This window comes from Carassius auratus, chromosome 17 (assembly GCF_003368295.1).
Source record: "Carassius auratus strain Wakin chromosome 17, ASM336829v1, whole genome shotgun sequence".
NCBI lineage: Eukaryota > Metazoa > Chordata > Actinopteri > Cypriniformes > Cyprinidae > Carassius > Carassius auratus.
The window spans coordinates 1,476,386-1,494,324 of record NC_039259.1 but is presented as its reverse complement, the minus strand read 5'-3'; the positions used below and the strand labels follow the sequence as shown (position 1 = coordinate 1,494,324).

The 17,939-nt window shown below is 38.3% G+C and overlaps 3 protein-coding genes across 4 annotated transcripts in view; 2 read left to right on the top strand and 1 right to left on the bottom strand.

Annotated features, from left to right (window-relative positions):
• LOC113116942 (FLVCR heme transporter 2) overlaps nucleotides 1-9,521 on the top strand; it is a 40,501-nt gene extending 30,980 nt beyond the window's left edge. The window contains exons 6-10 of the mRNA XM_026285249.1: nucleotides 4,170-4,280; nucleotides 5,848-5,953; nucleotides 7,332-7,443; nucleotides 7,751-7,815; nucleotides 9,082-9,521. Of these exons, the coding sequence (XP_026141034.1) occupies nucleotides 4,170-4,280; nucleotides 5,848-5,953; nucleotides 7,332-7,443; nucleotides 7,751-7,815; nucleotides 9,082-9,135 (448 nt within the window). The 3' untranslated portion in view covers nucleotides 9,136-9,521. The remainder of the gene's footprint in view (nucleotides 1-4,169; nucleotides 4,281-5,847; nucleotides 5,954-7,331; nucleotides 7,444-7,750; nucleotides 7,816-9,081) is intronic.
• A 2,895-nt stretch (nucleotides 9,522-12,416) lies between these two features.
• Nucleotides 12,417-15,218, bottom strand: erg28 (ergosterol biosynthesis 28 homolog). The gene is made up of 5 exons (XM_026285248.1): nucleotides 15,067-15,218; nucleotides 14,328-14,467; nucleotides 13,843-13,933; nucleotides 13,596-13,714; nucleotides 12,417-12,896 (listed from the first exon to the last, which is right to left on the bottom strand). Exons 2-5 carry the CDS (start codon nucleotides 14,458-14,460, stop codon nucleotides 12,808-12,810), a joined length of 432 nt encoding a protein of 143 aa, XP_026141033.1. The 5' UTR covers nucleotides 14,461-14,467; nucleotides 15,067-15,218; the 3' UTR covers nucleotides 12,417-12,807.
• A 568-nt stretch (nucleotides 15,219-15,786) lies between these two features.
• The window catches only part of LOC113116938 (tubulin tyrosine ligase-like family, member 5), a 102,564-nt gene continuing 100,411 nt past the window's right edge, over nucleotides 15,787-17,939 (top strand). Inside the window, exons 1-2 of one of the 2 annotated variants that reach the window (XM_026285245.1) lie at nucleotides 15,787-16,006; nucleotides 17,113-17,272. In XM_026285245.1, the coding sequence (XP_026141030.1) occupies nucleotides 17,214-17,272 (59 nt within the window). In that variant the 5' untranslated portion in view covers nucleotides 15,787-16,006; nucleotides 17,113-17,213. The remainder of the gene's footprint in view (nucleotides 16,007-17,112; nucleotides 17,273-17,939) is intronic. The other variant, XM_026285246.1, reaches the window with a different exon arrangement.

Below are 17,939 nucleotides of genomic sequence, written 5' to 3'. Positions count from 1 at the left end.
ATCGTGTCTACACTTCATCTTAATTTGACTCTCAGCAAGATGCTGTTTAGCAACTTCCCAAACACCATGAAGTTGTTCACGAAACGTACTCACATATTCAAGGATGGGTACAGGAGGAAGATCTTTAGCAAGAAACTGTTCACTTAACAATTTCAAGGGTCCACGAACAGTGTGTCCAAACACGAGTTCAGCCAGACTAAATCCTAAGGATTCTTGTTTGGTACTCCTTATTGCAAACATTAACAAAGGTAGTCCATCCACCCACTCTTTATTCGTTTCAACGCAATAAGTGCGCAACATTGATTTTAGCGTCTGATGCACCTTGCGAATAAGGGTGATACGCACTCGACATCTGGTGTTCCACTTGTAATTAATCTACCAGCTGTTCAAACAAACGTGAAGTGAAATTTGTTCCCTGGTCGGTCTGAATTACTCTAGGTAACCCGAACAGAGAGCAAAACTTTACCAGCTCCTTAACCACCACTTTCGCTTTTATAGAGCACAATGGCACAGCCTCGGGGTAGCGAGTGGCTGCGCACATTATAGTAAGAACGTACTGATGGCCCGACTTAGCTTTTGGCAAGGGGCCAAAACAATCCAAAATAAGTCTCTCAAACGGCTCCCCTATGACAGGAATAGGTTTGAGTGGCGCATGCGGAATCACTTGATTAGTTTTGCCCACAAGTTGACAAAATATGACAAGACCGAACAAACGCAGACACGGAAGACTTCAAACTTGGCCAGAAAAAATATCTAGCGATGCGGTCATACGTTTTTGTAACACCAAGGTGACCTGAACAAATATGTTCATGAGCTAGCTTCATAATTTGCAAACGATAATCAGTAGGAAGAACAATCTGATATACACGATCACTTCTTGGGGTTGACGGCTTCCACCAGCGCATCAACACATCTTCATCCCAAAAGTAACCCACCAAAGCATCTGACGCTCGAGTTCTATCAACAGCCGCACTGATGCATTTAAGCAGAGTTGAATCAGATTTTTGCGCAGCGATTAACTGTTCTCTTCCCACTTTTAAGGAGGTTTCGTTTGCGCTGGAATTCTCATCACACGGTAATGGTTGGGGTTTAACAAGCAATTTACATTCTGCGGCCTCAGGCATTGCAGCTAAAAAGGAACTTGACAGATCCACTACATCTTCAAATTTCTTTTGTGCACGTGTTACAGCACATGCCGAGAAAACAGTGGAGAATTGTGACAGAGCAGCTACCTGCTCCCTAACATTAGGCTTCGCTGACACAATCGGGAATGGAAAAACTTCAAATAATTACCAGCCAAATAATTACCCAAGATCATACTCACGCCCTCCACAGGTAACTGTGGCTGCACACCAATGTTAACAGGACCCGAAATGAGGTCAGATTTTAAATGGACTACATGCAAGGGCACAGGAGTACAGCCCATCTCACTACCTCGAATGAGTACATCATCGCCTGTATATGACGCACTCGAAAACGGCAGTGCACTCTCCAATATCAGTGACTGTGCGGACCCTGTATCTCGCAGCATGACTATAGGCTTTGCCTCAGAATCATCCGAAAGCGAAACTAAACAAGTTTGCAAAAAGGATTCAAAACACATTAGGGCTAGAATGCGGTGGCTCTCCAGACACAAGAAATAAATGCTACCCCTTTAGACTTGCTAGCTTTTTGCTGCCAGGCTTTACAATTTGTGATAAGATGGCTAGGATCAAGGCAATAAAAACAAGCTCTTTTTTTGTCAGGATGTTTTACTGTATTTGCTTCATCGTCAGCCCTAACAAAATTACTTTTCTTATGAGTGAGCACGAATTCATCTGCATGTATTGCTGCATCAGCAATTTTAAATACTCTCTGCTTGTTCAAATGTACCACAATACTTTCGGGCAGACAGCTCTCAAAATCTTCGAGTAAGATTAACTCTTGCAAACCCTCAAGAGTCATAATCTTAGTAGAAGCACACCATTTCTCGAATAACACTCTTCTCACACGCAAACTCCACAAAGGTTTGCCTGGCTGCTTTTGAACATGCCCTGAATCTCTGTCGATACGCCTCCAGTACTAACTCGTAAGCACGCAATACAGCCACTTTCACAACATCATAATTCAGTGAATCTTCAATTGGCAGGGCTGCAAAAACCTCTTGCGCTTTGCCAACGAGATTACACTGCAATAATAATGCCCACATCTCTCTAGGCCATTTCAAGTTAGCCGCAACACGTTCGAAGGCCACGAAGTACAAATCAACCTCAGTCTCACGGAATGGCGGAACGAGTTTGACATACCTACTAATGTCAAAGTCGGGTTGATCCATCTCAGAGCTACCGGAAGCCAGCAGCCTGGAGCGTGGTGACGGAACTGGTCTCTTACACATCTGAGCTTCCAGGTCCAATTTACGCAGCTTAACATCTCGATCAGCTGTTATCTCCAACTCTTTCAGTTGAAGCAGTTACGTTTCATATTCCGGTATCTTTAACTCAAGATCTCTTAAGCGAACAGTATAATTCCCCGAATATACATCATCAAATACCTCTCCACCAGTCTCTGCCTCCGGACCTCCAGCTATGGAACGTTCAGGCAAAATACCATTCTCTACTAACCTAGCGTACAACTCCTCCTTAACAACCTGCTTCCTTCCCTCTTTAGAAACAGTTATATTAAAGAAATCTGCTAGCTGTATCAGGTCTACCTTCCTACCCCGTTTAATATCTCCTAATGTGGGCGAAAGGGTGAACTTAACTAAATCGATATCCATCCTAAACCCTATGAACTTCCTCCCCTATCAAAAGATCAAAACAGCCAAGCAAAAAGGCTTTGACGACAGAAAACGATTCAAACAAACAACCATAACAAATCACCATGAACAACAAGCCCTCAATTGCTGTGGTGTCACGGCCATACAAATTATTACAAAAAGACGAGCGAACGGCCAAACAAACACCAAATGTTATAATAACCGGACGAAGTACCAATTATCAAAACGGCTGGACGAGCCCCCAATTGTCACGTCCTCCGCCCAGTCTAGGGTCGGGGATTCCAGACAAAGTTAAAATAAAGAATTTAGACTAGGCCCGCCCCTCTCCTGTCCCAGCTGACACAAACACAACGGAGCGAGAGTATACTTAAGAGAGAAAGTTTTTAATTCACAAAGTAACATAACAGGAAGCGTGAATCTTCAGTAGGGGTTATAGCCAAAATAACAAACAAAAGAGGAACTAAGACATGATTAAACATTAACTTACCTAACAAAACCAAAACCCAAAACAAAATACATCAGTCTCCCCTTTACTCCCTAGCTGTCCAAAAACAGGAGAAAACAAGGGATCATAAAACAAATGGTAACCTCCTCCCTACGGCTTCCAAAACAAATAAAAGATTACATTAAAGCAAACATAAGAACAAAGAACTCTCACGGCAACCACTTAACAGCTACCATCAGGACAACCAGTGCAATGAATGTCTGGGGCAGGAGACGGCGGGCAGAACGGCAGCGGCCAATACCTTGGAGCTCTGCAACGCGCATACACAGCGAGCACACAACGCCGAACCAACCACATCAACCGACAACCCACATGTCGCATGACCGACGCACACTCCTTCAGTGCCATCCTCCTCAGCTTTTAAGCATGCTCCATCCTCCAATAATCACCTGCAGCTGCATCCAATTAACACTGCGTAGAGGAAAAGAGATAAAGAGAGAAAGGAGGGAAACTGCACAACAAATATCACCACAACAAAGACAGATAATAAACAATTAAGCCCAGAGGACGTAACAATAATCATTCAACTGATGAGAAACAATAGAAACCAAGGGGGGACAGACAGGGACTAGACATAGGAACAGCAACCAAAACAGAACATAACTGATTTTATGTACATATATTTTTATATACTTATAGTGCTGACACAATCTGAGTGAAGAAACATACATCTTTTGAGAAAATGCCAAATGCAAAAAGAAAAAGATTTAGGCATACCAAACCTAAATGATTGATTGATTACTTGACACATGCTTTTATTTCTGCACTTCTGTACCTTGTCCCATTGAATGTACGAAGATGTTTAAAAATTAAACCATCAAGTAAACATGTTCTGTGAATTACACTATTACCATTAGAGTGAATTACATATATTTTGGAAGGTTAACTTACTAATATTTGTCTTGCCAGGCAGACAACGCTCTCAGTGTATCTGCTGTCGTTTGTGGGGATGGTGATCTATGCTTTCACCCTGAACTTGGGTCATCTGTGGGTTGTGTTCCTCACATCAGGAGCGCTCGGGTAAGATGCAGACAGTGACAAAAAACCTGCAGTGGACACATAAGTGTTGTGACATTTAAGGCACACAGCGGATTCAGATGACATTTGGGGATCCCCTGGCACGTTGCAATGGAACTCTCGCGAGAAGAAACAGGGTCCACAACACTCGACAAGGGCAATGCATACAAAGGGACAACAATTACAGCTGAGATGTATAAACAATCAAATTAGCATTTTATCAACAGCTTTATAAATATCTCCCTCCTGTGTGACCATGCTACATTATGAATATACATCATGCGTTTACTATAAAGTTAGGGTTTTTACAGTTTTCACTATAGCAAGTACATGTAACAAGTGTAACTGTGTCACATTAAAATAATGTGTTACCAACGTGCAACATTCTGGAAGGAAAAGAGTTTGTGTTTGTTTAGAGAAAAGTTAAACTTTTCTCAGCTTTTTCACAGTATTTGATTACATCATATTTCTTCCACTCTGACCAAAGTGCACATGTGAACATGTGCCAAGTATAGAATTTCACATCAAAGTCCATTTCATGCTTAGAGACCAAACATCTAATAATGAAATATTATAATTTCTGAAAGATACTTTTGCCCCCAGTGTGGTAGTTACAGCATCAACTAACTGAACTATGCTTGCCAGCCAAATCTATAGCTCATGATTTCTACACAGACTGACCACAAAGAAATTTTGTGGATCAACATCTAATTGTAGTTCAATCATTACAACTTTTGGAATAGTTTCACTATGTTAACTGATATGACATTGGTGATTCACAGACATGCTGCTGTTAGCATGTAAGGTATGCTGCTGCTGCATGGATATGTACTGTATTTTCCGGACTATAAGTTGCACCTTTTTTTGATAGTTTGGCTGGTCCTGCGACTTAGTCAGGTGCGACTTATTTATTAAAATGAATTTGACGTGAACCAAGAGAAATGAACTAAGAGAAATTAACCAATAGAAAACATTACCGACTACAGCCACTAGAGGGCACTCTATGCTGCTCAGTTCTCCTGTAGTCTACACTGAAGACAGAGCGCCCTCTCGCGGCTGTAGACGGTAATGTTTTCTCTTGGTTCTAAATAAATGCCACTTATAGTCCAGTGCGACTTATATATGTTTTTTTCCTCATCATGATGTATTTTTGGACTGATGCGACTTATACTCAGGTGCGACTTACAGTCCGAAAAATACAGTATACATAAATCCCATTCCAGATCTAGACAGGTGGTGCTTGTGGAGGTGGAGGGTTTCAGAGGATCTCTAGTGCCCTATAGGTTCAGCATACAGCTAACACTGAACTTGACTATTTAAACATTGAGAATCAGCAGAGGCCAAGCAGTTTGTGTTATTTAGTGTACAGTGTGATTATTATAGTATATAGCAGATTGCATGTAAAATACCTGTTAGCTTGCAACATCTAGAGTTTCATGAGTGAACTAGATGTGTATTTTTATGTTTATGCATGCAAATGGCTGACTGTTGAACTGTTTCCAGTATAGATGCATACAGTGCAGTATTTTGGACCGGCTGATTCTTCAGTCTGTTCCGTCTTTGACCGCAGGTTCTTCATGACGGGTTATCTGCCGCTGGGCTTTGAGTTTGCAGTGGAGCTCACATACCCAGAGTCAGAGGGAACATCTTCAGGACTGCTCAACTGCTCAGCGCAGGTCATGCAACTTCTCTGCACTTTAAGTCGTGGCCTAATGGTTAGAGGGTTGGACTCCCAATCGAAGGGTTGTGAGTTCTAGTCTCGGGCTGGACGGAATTGTGGGTGGGGGGAGTGCATGTACAGTTCTCTCTCTACCTTCAATACCACGACTTAAGGTGCCCTTGAGCAAGGCATCGAACCCCCAACTGCTCCCCGGGCGCCACAGCATAAATGGCTGCCCACTGCTCCGGGTGTGTGCTCACAGTGTGTGTGTGTGTGTGTGTGTGTGTTCACTACTCTGTGTGTGTGCATTTCGGATGGGTTAAATGCAGAGCACAAATTCTGAGTATGGGTCACCATACTTGGCTGAATGTCACTTCACTTTAAGATATGAGGATGAATCAAATCTAAAAAGACATTAAGAGGACCTGTTTCCACGACCTACAGTAAATAAATGCATGGTTGCCAGTTTAAAATTCTAACGTATTGAATTAATTAAAACATCTGTTGACATAATATGTTTTTGATCAGTACATCAACTTAATATTTAATATTTTCACTTATTTGTTATATATAGATGACATGCTAAATTAGTTATATTTAACATGTGCTATACTAGCTGTTAATTTGAAGTAAAGTAGATAAGTTGACTCCAGTGCCACAATTTAATACATTTGAAATCCCATACCTAAAAATAACTACTACAACAATTTCCTTACTTTCTATAAAAAAGCAATTATTAGCAGTTTTAATAGGGTGGCCATATGCGCTGTTCATATGGGACACGTCCCGGCCAGGATCTTAATAATGCCTAAAACATTCAAAGCAGTTTGACCAATAACATGCAGGTATTGTATATAATCGACCAATGGTGTGGCATGCGCATGATAAGGTGAGATCTACAGGGAACGATCAAAGCAATGCATGCGCACGTGTTTGTTCGTTCATTTGATTTGAAGCATCACTGCACACCGAAAAAAGACACTAAAGTTCGTAGTGAAGCTTCAATTCAAACAAACGAACAAACACATGAGAGCGATTTCAAAAGCTCTCATGAATGTCAAACAACGATCGACCTGCACAGTGCAAACAGCCAAAACCAGGATATTTTAGGTAATATTAAAATCCTGGCCGGGACGTGTCCTGAATGAACGGCGCATATTGCCACCCTAAGATTGAGGGAAAACTCTTAACACTGAATAGTGAAAATTTGTTCCCTAATCTAAAGTGATACTTAAAAATGTTTATACTATAAACGATTATGTTTCTCCAACTGCGTATAGTTTGTTGGTTGAACATAATTTCAGTAGCGCTTAAGAAGATATGGAGGTGTATAAAGATAACAGCATGTTTATGGTACATGACATACATGCTCAGGATCTTTCTGTTGTATGCAGATGTTTGGAATTGCATTCACCATCATTCAAGGCAAAATCATCGATCACTTCAGCACACTGGCCGGAAACATCTTCCTCTGTGTGTTCCTCTTCATCGGCTCCATCCTGACAGGTAGAAGCTCATTACACGACACTCATCATGTGACCACTAGTTAACCGCTCCACTCATGGATAGAGCATAACTTCAGCATATTGTGTCACAGTGGCACATACACACACACGCAGGGTTTTATATATTAATATAAACGTACCATGAAAGCTCAGACAGTAGAGCTTGCAACACCAAGGTCATGGGTTCGAGTTCCAGGAAATGCATGAATTTATGAAGTGTAAAACTTGAATTAAAGCATGTAACAAACACATTAAAAGTATGTTGCTCTTAACTTCAGACTATCAGGTTGTGTCTCTCTGCCTCACAGCTCTTATACAATCTGACCTGCGGCGACAGAAGGCCAACAGTCAACCTCAGACAGAGGTGATCGCTGTAAGTATGCTCTCCTCACCAGGCCTGGATCACGCTGCCTTAGAGTGACCATCTGTCTGTTCTCTGGGTCAAAATGACAGGTGAACATAAGATGAGGATATGCTGGTTTTCTTCTATTGGGAGAATGAAATGTTAGTTGGTCTGAAACATCTGATGCTGTGATGCTCATCTGAGTGTTCAAAAGTAATTAGATTAACATAACAGTCATGTTTGTTCTAAGTGAGAGTGTACAGTCCCCTATGAGCATCACTGAACATTGGTTGTTTGTGAAAGATAAAATATGAGTGAAAAATAGCAGGCTGTTAAAAGTCTGTGATATGAGTTTAAAGTGAATTTTCAGTTAGCAGTCATTTAAGCAATGATTTATAGCAGGATTTGTTGTTCTTTTCTATGGTTGGAAATGACTCATGTTGTGATAAAGAATAACACACAGTTAAATTATTCTGTCCGGCTAAACCTAGCCAGTTTCTTTAAAGGTGACCCACAGATCACTGAGGTCTGGAATAGAGTGTCAAATACAGGAAACAGGTAGAAATTCAAGAACAAAATAGAAGGACAACAGAAGAACATATGAGTGCAAATAGATGATCAGATTGGATATAAAAAAACAACAACAAAAAAAAACAAAAAAAAAACAATGATGCCATCTAGTGGTAAGAGCTCAAGGCTGGTGACAAATATCCAGAATATCCCATGAGCATTTGTGTAAACCTTTCAGTCGCCCAGTTACTGTAGTTGTCCTTCAGTCCAGTGAAGTTTCTGCCAATCTTGATCATCCTAGAGATGTGTGACTGTGAATAAGCATGTAATAGAAATTATTCTAAACAGATAGGAACTGTATTCACATGAGTACAGTACAGTAGAGTTGCATAACAAGATATACTCTCTACTCAAAAATCTGCACAAAATGTGGTTGCACATTGAGTTCATATACACACAGTATATCAAATCTCAAAATATAGACTATATCATTGGCCAGGTCTAAAATGATAACTTTGACTATAAGGCATGACAATTTTAAGATATTATGAGCTGGTTAAAAAAAAAAAAAAAAAAAAGTCACTTTACAAATACATTTGACTTTACTATTTATATCTGTTATGTTTTTTGGTTTCTTTGTACAGTTGTAGATTTCTACAGTCAGTTTCTCTCTGCATTAAGTGCATTTTGTTTATGTTAATGTCTAAATTATTATAGTCCCTTTCTGAGGAACACTAGTGAATGTGAACGGATGCTTGATTTCTCTTGTTTGTTTCTTGTGTTCAGGACTCATCCGTACATCCTCAAGATGGAAAATCATTAAAAGAGATGAAGATGTAAAGGTGGAAACCACTGGAATCACACTCTCAAAGAGCATCACAACTCCATGTGAACCATCTTTACACAGACCAGATCTGAACAATAACAGCTCACTTTACAAACCTGATTCCAAAAAAGTTGGGACACTATACAAATTGTGAATAAAAACAGAATTCAATGATGTGGAAGTTTCAAATTTCAATATGTTATTCAGAATACGACATAGATGACATATCAAATGTTTAAACTGAGAAAAATTTTCATTATAAGGGAAATAAGTTGATTTTAAACTTCATGGGATCAACACATCTCAGAAAAGTTGGGACGAGGCCATGTTTCCCACTGTGTGGCATCCCCTCTTCTCTTTATAACAGTCTGCAAACGTCTGGGGACTGAGGACACAAGTTGCTCAAGTTTAGGAATAGGAATGTTGTCCCATGCATGTCGAATACAGGCTTCTAGTTGCTCAACTGTCTCAGGTTTTCTTTGTCACATCTTCCTCTTTCTGATGTGCCAAATGTTTTCTATGGGTGAAAGATCTTGACTGCAGGCTGGTCATTTCAGTACCAGGAACCTTCTTCTACACAGCCATGATGTTGTAATTGATGTAGTATGTGGTCTGGTATTGTCATGTTGGAAAATGCAAGATCTTCCCTGAAAGAGACGACGTCTGTATGGGAGCATATGTTGTTCTAGAACTTGGATATACCTTTCAGCATTGATGGTGCTCACCTTTCCAGATGTGTAAGCTGCCCATGCCACACACACTCATGCAACCCCATACCATCAGAGATGCAGGCTTCTGAACTGAGCGCTGATAACAACTTTGTCCTCTTTAGTCTGGATGACATGGCATCCAAGTTTTCATAAAAGAACTTCAAATTTTGATTCGTCTGACCACAGAACAGTTTTAAATGAGCCTTGGCCCAGAGAAAACACCTGTGCTTCTGGATCATGTTTAGATATGGCTTCTTTTTTGACCTATAGAGTTTTAGCCGGCACCGGAGAATGGCACAGTGGATTGTGTTCACCGACAGTGTTTTCTGGAAGTATTCCTGAGCCCATGTTGTGATTTCCATTACAGTATCATTCCTGTAAGTGATGCAGTGCGTCTAAGAGCAGAAGATCATGGGCATCCAATATGGTTTTCTGGCCTTGACCCTTACACACAGAGATTGTTCCAGATTCTCTGAATCTTTGGATGATATTATGCACTGTAGATGATGATCACTTCAAACTCTTTAAAAGTTTTCTCTGAGTAACTCCTTTCTGATATTGCTCCACTATTTTTCGCCGCAGCATTGGGGGAACTGGTGATCCTCTGCCCATCTTGACTTCTGAGACACTGTCACTCTGAGAGGCTCTTTTTATACCCAATCATGTTCCCAGTTGACTTAACAAGTTGCAAATTGGTCCTCCAGCTGTTCCTTATATGTGCATTTAACTTTTCCGGCCTCTTATTGCTACCTGTCCCAACTTTTTTGGAATGTGTAGCTCTCATTAAATCTAAAATGAGCCAATTTTTGGCATGACATTTCAAAATGTCGCACTTTCAACATTTGATGTTATCTATATTGTGAATAAAATATAAGTTTATGAGATTTGTAAATTATTCCATTCCTTTTTTAACTCACAATTTGTACAGTGTCCCAACTTTTTTGGAATCGGGTTTGTACATATTCAAGCACAACCGAAAGTATGTTTTCTAACTTTATCCTGCTGTTGTTCCTTCAGTATTTAAACGAACAATAGTTAATGCTCATTGCCGAGCTCCCACATCATAACCTTCAGTGGGAATCATTCATGAAACAAAAGCACAAAATATTGCAGGCCATTGCATTCAATTCACACAAATATGGATTTATGAAAAATTCCCATGAACTGCTTGTGTTGCATGTTGTAATGTGAATTTTTCACACCTTATGTGTATCATGATGATTGCACGATGGTTTGTTAGAGCTGACCTAAACTAAATGTTTTTAGCAGTACACGTACTAATCTAATATAATTTAGTAAACAACTCTAGATCTGATTCAGGAGATCTGTGTTCAGGTGAGCTGGACCAGAGTCCTGCACTGAAACCATCAACGCAATACATGATGCTTTAAATGTGTGATCGCCTTGTGTTAAATGGAGATGTGTGATGATACTCTCATCTTATTTAATGCAATACTAACACCACGGTGCAGAACACTTATTTTGTGAGCATCTGTGATGGTTTCTGTGTGTTGTAGTGTGTAGTGTTATGTGTGATTGATGACACTGAAGGAAATCTGAGATGGTCTCTTGCTCATGATGGACTGCTGAGTCCAAAAACTATCTGTTTTGCTGAAGGAAAGAAGAAGTGAAGAAGTCTCACATTATTACAGCTTTTAGTTCAATTCTCAGCCCATTTCATGTGTATGTGATTATTTGATGCCTAATCCTGATTTTAAGGTCAGAATTATGGACAGAAGAAAATGCAAACACAAGTTTTTTACAGCATCTTTAGAACATTACAGACTTTGCAGGAAAAATTAAAATATTCATAAATGTGTTTACGTGAAGTTTAAGAGGTTAAATGGAGAGTTTGAACATGTTTTTCCACTCCTTTGCAGACTCCAATTTGAAAGATAGAATTTACTTTTTTTCTCCTTTATTTAGCAAATACTAAGTGTGTGGAAGTAGTCCTGTGTACTGTCTGTTATTGTTTGTATAGAAACATTTTGTATATAATCTAGGAACTCTTGGTGTTGTAAATTAAATCTGATATTCAGTAATAAAGTGATAACTAGTGGCTTAACTGCAAAAGAGTGATTTAAACTATTCCACGTGTTTATAGAGAAACCACTGAGACATGTCAAAACAGAGATATGACCAGAAATAAACATTCATGAACAGCACTTATTAAAACCACTTTTGGCTTGACATTCATTATTTCCATCACTGCACCATCCTTCAAAAACAGTAGTGCCCAAACTTTTCAATACAAAGGCTCAGAAATCAACATTGATTGATATTTAAAAAATTTAAATACTAGTGCTGTCACTATTAAAAAAAAATTTGTTTACATGTGTGTACTGTGCATATGTATCTTGTATATATAAATATGCACACATGCATGTATGTATATATATATTTTTTAAGTTATTTTAATTGATAATTTATACAAATATAAATATTTTTTTTAAATATATGGTGTATGTATGCGTCTTATATATATATATATATATATATACATAATTAATATACAAGGTACACATGTATATTATGTAAACAAAAACTTTATTTTTGATGTGATTTTAATCGTTTAACAACAGCAGCAAATACACAAAAAACTAAACATCAATATATGCATGAATATATATATTTTTTTTTCTTCCCAAAAATCAATTATATTATTTCTGCACTTCAATTTAGCAACAAAACAAGAAGTTAAAACAAAATATCAATTAGAAAGGAAGATATCCTTGGATGGCAGGCTTTAGTGGATCTGGCTCGTGCATCTCAGCTAAAAACAACACAAAAGTACCGACACTGTGACTGCTTTCAGACAATTAAACTTCAAATATCCATATAAAATAATTATTGGTTGAATATTACACAGATTCTAAAGCAGTGAACATGTAGTTTGGGCCTCATATGTTTTACTATGAGGACAAGCATGTAAACCAGTGAGCCATCAGAAAACACTGTTCCCATCACAAGCGTCCCTCAGTTCCTCTTCTTCTGACGAGCTCCCACTGCTTCCTGAGGCTCAGACATACACTGGAAGCCAACTAACATGCCCACGACAGAGAAACCTACAAACACAAACGCTGATCAATCCAACAACACCACTGATGAGACAGACTTGTTCCCCTACATTTATCTCAAATGTGGAGCATGTATTTGAAGGTTTCAGATCAAATCCACCTCGTGCTGTTTATGTGTGTATGCAGGTGTTCAAAAAGTTTGCAATAACTGATTCTTTTAATTTTTCAAAGAAGCCTTTTCTGCTCATTAAGGCTGCATTTATTTGATCAAAAATACAGTTTATTTGTGAAATATTATTGCAATTTTAAACAGCTGTTTTCTTTATGAATCTCTGTTAAAGTTTAATGTATTTCTGTGATGCACAGCTGTATTCATTCCTCTAGTCTTCAGTGTCACATGATCTTCAGAAATCAGAATAATATGATGATTTACTGCTCAAGAAACATTTCTGATTATTATCAATGTTGAACACAGTTATTTTTGTTGGTTTTCAGGATTCACAGATGAATAGAAAGTTCAAAAGAACAGCATTTATTAGAAACAGAAATCTCTTCCAGCGTTATAAATGTCTTTACAGTCACTTCTGTGAAAAGTTTGAATGGTAGTGCATCATGGTTTCCAAAACATGACACCGTATTTTTAACTCTGATAATAATAAGAAATATTTCTTGAGCAGTGGAATTAGTGTAATTTAATGTTCACTCGTCACTTAATAGACGTTACAGAAATAGGAGTAGATCACTCACTGGCTACAATCAGAGGTGCCATGACTCCAATGGTCAGAGGAGCGGTTTTATAGATAAACGCTTCGGACAGGAAGTGACCGAGCGCCAGAACAAATGTCCACAGGGTGATATGATAAAGCCTGGAATGAGGGCGAGAAAGAGACGTCAGCTTCATCCCAGCAGAGTTCAGTCCACACACATACACACACACACACACACACACACACATACACACGCACACACACACACACACACACAGGATCCTCACGTTCTGTTCTGAATGTCTATGGCACAGGCACAGCGGATGATGGAGGACAGGAGGGTCCATATGCCAAAGGTTCTCGCCTGAAGACCGTTCACTAGAGAGGAACACATCAGGACTTTTAACATCTAAAATGACTTCACTCTGGCTCAAAACGTGTACAACTGATAATATTCTTTAACTATCTGCTTATATTGATGTTTGCTACACTCAAATGTACAAATGTATCAGTAAAAATGATGGTGTTGAGACATACGGTATTCTAATACATGTGCTTGTGCCTAAATATAGAGAGAAAATAAACTCCATTGTCTTCATTTGTAAGTCACTTTGGATAAAAACATCTGCTAAAATGTGAGTGTAAATATGTTTTGTGTTCATAGACAGTATACGGAGTAAATAACAGTAATGCTTATCTGTTAAGTGATGACAGTGTTAGTTAATGAGTCAGTAAAGAATAAAGGTGATGCTGATGAAGCGCAGGTCTTGACCATAATCAGGAGTTCCTGTGTAGAGCTTCTGGGACAGGAAGCTGTGATCTCTGAAGCTCTGCACTGTGTTTCCCACCGCGATCACAGACACCATGAGCAGCCAGCTCCTCAGCACATTCAGGAAGCGACTCATCCTTCACCTGAGGAGATCAACACCTGAGATCAGCTCGTAGTACTCTGAGATACACCATACTGAAGGACTGTGATGGGCAAAGAACATGGTACTCTGGTTCTTCTGGATCATCAGTACACATCTGGACCACAAAACCAGACATAAGGGTCTTTTTTGTTTTTAAATGAGATTTATACACCATCTAAAAGCTGAATAAATAAGCTATACATTAATGTATGGATTATTTGTTAGGATAGGACAAAATTTGGCCTAGATACAATGACCAATATTTGAACATCTAGAATCTGAGGATGCAATAAAATAAAATAAAAATATTAAAATCGCCTTTAAAATTGTCCAAAATAATTCTTAGCAATGCTAATCAAAAATAAAGTTAATATATTTACAGTAGGAAATTTACAAAATATTATCATGGAACATTGTCTTTACGTTATATCCTAATGATTTTTGGCATTAAAGTAAAATCGATCATTTTGACCAATTCAATGTATCATACCCGGGCTACTTAAAAAAAATAAATACCCAGGCTACTTATGACTGGATTTGTGCTCCTGAGTCATATGTTATCACATATACGACAGTGTTTATTAGTAACTTAATTCTTACCTTGTGTATCTATTCCAATCCGTTCATGTACTGTGTAACTATGTAGTCGCAAACATCAGCGGCGTGATTGATCTCCGTTTCAAACCGCTTCAAGTTCACAACATTGAACCAAGAACACAACATGCACATGAACGCGGTCCAATCAGAAACTGCGGAAGACGATTGCGTCACGTCGTACCAGCACCCCATAGGATAGTTTGGAGCCAGTCTTTTAAAAGACCGCCCACTTCTAGGAGCTCGGACCAATCGCTGGCCGATAAACATCTGACGATTTGTAAAGGAGTGTCATGTAGTAGCTTTTTAACTCGATTTGTAATTTCAATGAACGACATAATTATACATTTGTTTATTTTATTAGCAAAATACAAGAACAACAAAAAAAAAAAAAAAAAAAAGAAAAAAAAAAAGAAAAATGTAATGCTTTTTTCTTTTCTTTTCTTCTCCGACAACTAATGTTAATATATTAATGTGAATATGTAATAGCTTGTTCTTGTGCCATTTAATAATAATCAAACAAATGTGTATTTAGTCTAAGGTCTAAGCTCTAAGGTCTACGGATTTGACATTAGTTGTTAGAGATCAAAAACGTCTTTCAGTTTTTCCGAGTTTTAATAGAAAAGTCATCGTATTTTATTATGAGTGAGTGACGTAAAAGCGGCTGAATGAAAGGGAGTTTAATACACGCATCGCTGTCAGTCTTGTTACCCGTAATGTTTCATTAAAACATTTCTCCTCTTTTGTAACATATCGCTCGTTACTCCAGAAGTTCAAAAGTGTAACATACTCGACGCATGCGCACTCGGCCGCCGTAATGTTCCGCGCATGCGCACATCGGTAGCTGTCAGCTGGTTGTTATAGTAACAGGCGTCATGAGTTGAGCGCCAGTGTGGTTATGAAGCTAACGGTTAATAATCACACCCAACCTTAAGATCTCAAACAGGTATGTTTCTAATTACATTAGTGTCAAACTCACTGTCTAATGTGCTGTGTTAGACGTTCACACGCTTAACGTTACTCATTATATCACAATCTGGTTAGCTCGGTTAGCTAACAGCTAACGCTACTGAACTCTCTTCAGTCACACAACTAGCAATAATCACATCTTTGCGATATTATATTTATATTACTACACTGGTAGAAGGTATTTTCAGTCGTAGTAGACTGTGGTAATTGACAAAATATTAGAAGTAGTAATTTATAAAAAAACTAATAAATGTATATTTGTAAACTTGAAATGTATTCAGACACCTTCAACAGTTCTCACATACATATCTCAGTTTATTAGTTATAGTTTAGAAAATGGTAATAAAATATGACGAGAACTCAAGAGTTGAACTGTGTCAGAACAGATTAATCTTGATAATGTCAGATAACTGATTGAAAGGTTTCTTTTGGATTGTTGCTGTTCAATTTAAGAACACGATTAGATGATAGCAGTTTATCTCGACTAATTACCAAGCAATGCTTCATTATGATCAGTCTATGGTCGCGTTAGCAATAATTAAAAGAAGCACTTCAGCAAAACATGCTCAGGTCAAAGTGTCTGAATCATTTTTGGTCTCAGGTTTGATCAGTTTTACTGCTAGTCCACCGTATGATGAAGTATTGTGATTAATATGTCTCTTTATGTAACTTTATGTTGCTATCCTCGATTACATAAAACAAACTATAGTGTCCTACACTCGCTAGTAAAAAATATCAACAATTATATCTTCTGTCTGAATAATTTTAAACAGTTTAACTGTATATGTACTGTATTATGAAAGATTTATGGTTTAAACTTTGTAATTACATATTTAGTTAACTTATTATTGTTACATTCATTGATTACTGTCTTTGTAAACTAGCGTCCTTTTATTTATGTTATTTTTATTTTATTCTGCACTACTGATGATTATTGCACAAATGTTGTTTTACTTTATTTTTTCTGTTTTTGCATGATTCCTCATCCCACACAGAGCAATGTGAAATGTGTATTGTTTGATATTCATAAATCACAGTAAAGCTGTAATTGTATAATAATTAGAAGATCTCATTGTTTTTCAGATGAGTTAAGTGGATTGGAGATGAGTGCTGTCACCCACACATTGTGCTGACACACACACACACACACACACACACACACACACACACACACACAGACGGAGATGCCAGCCGTGAGAGAACAGAAGGACGAATCCGAGTCATCGTCTGAAGATGAGCCGGAGTAAGTGTCTTTACTAAAGTAGAATGCTTAAGAGTATTGATCATGGAGATTACATTCAGTTAATCAGCAGCAGGACTAGTCACGTTACCATCATTACACACACAACTACAGCAAGCACCAGGCGCTGCATACAGACGGATTTCATGATTTCTCAGAGCTTATCGTGACTAAATATAGACCAGTCAGCTCTTAAATAGCAGCAGCCGCTCCTCAAATAGTCTAGACGTTCTGCACGTCTGTTTTCAGCAGCACAGCGAAGTTTTTAACAGACAGCCATGAATGTTTCACACAGTGACAAACGTGACTGTGGTCTGTGGCGATCCAATACTTTCTTCTATACCAGCTGCTGGCTATCAATCTAATGAGCCACATTCCCAAGACAGTAGTGCTATTAAGAAGATTGCAAAAGATGGGCTGTTTTTCAAAAGCTGTAGATCTTCAAGTGTATTTGTGCAGTGACCAGTGCACTGTAAAAAAAGACAGAATTAGTCTAAACTTAATAAAACCTATTTAATAATATCAGGATGATTTTTGTAATAGTTTTCAATTGAGCAAAAACTGACAGAATTCATGAATAAACTTGAATTATTTAACAAAATAATAATTAGTATCAAATTGTACAGTTACTGTAAATACTGTAAATCCAGCCTTACTCGAATGCACTAAA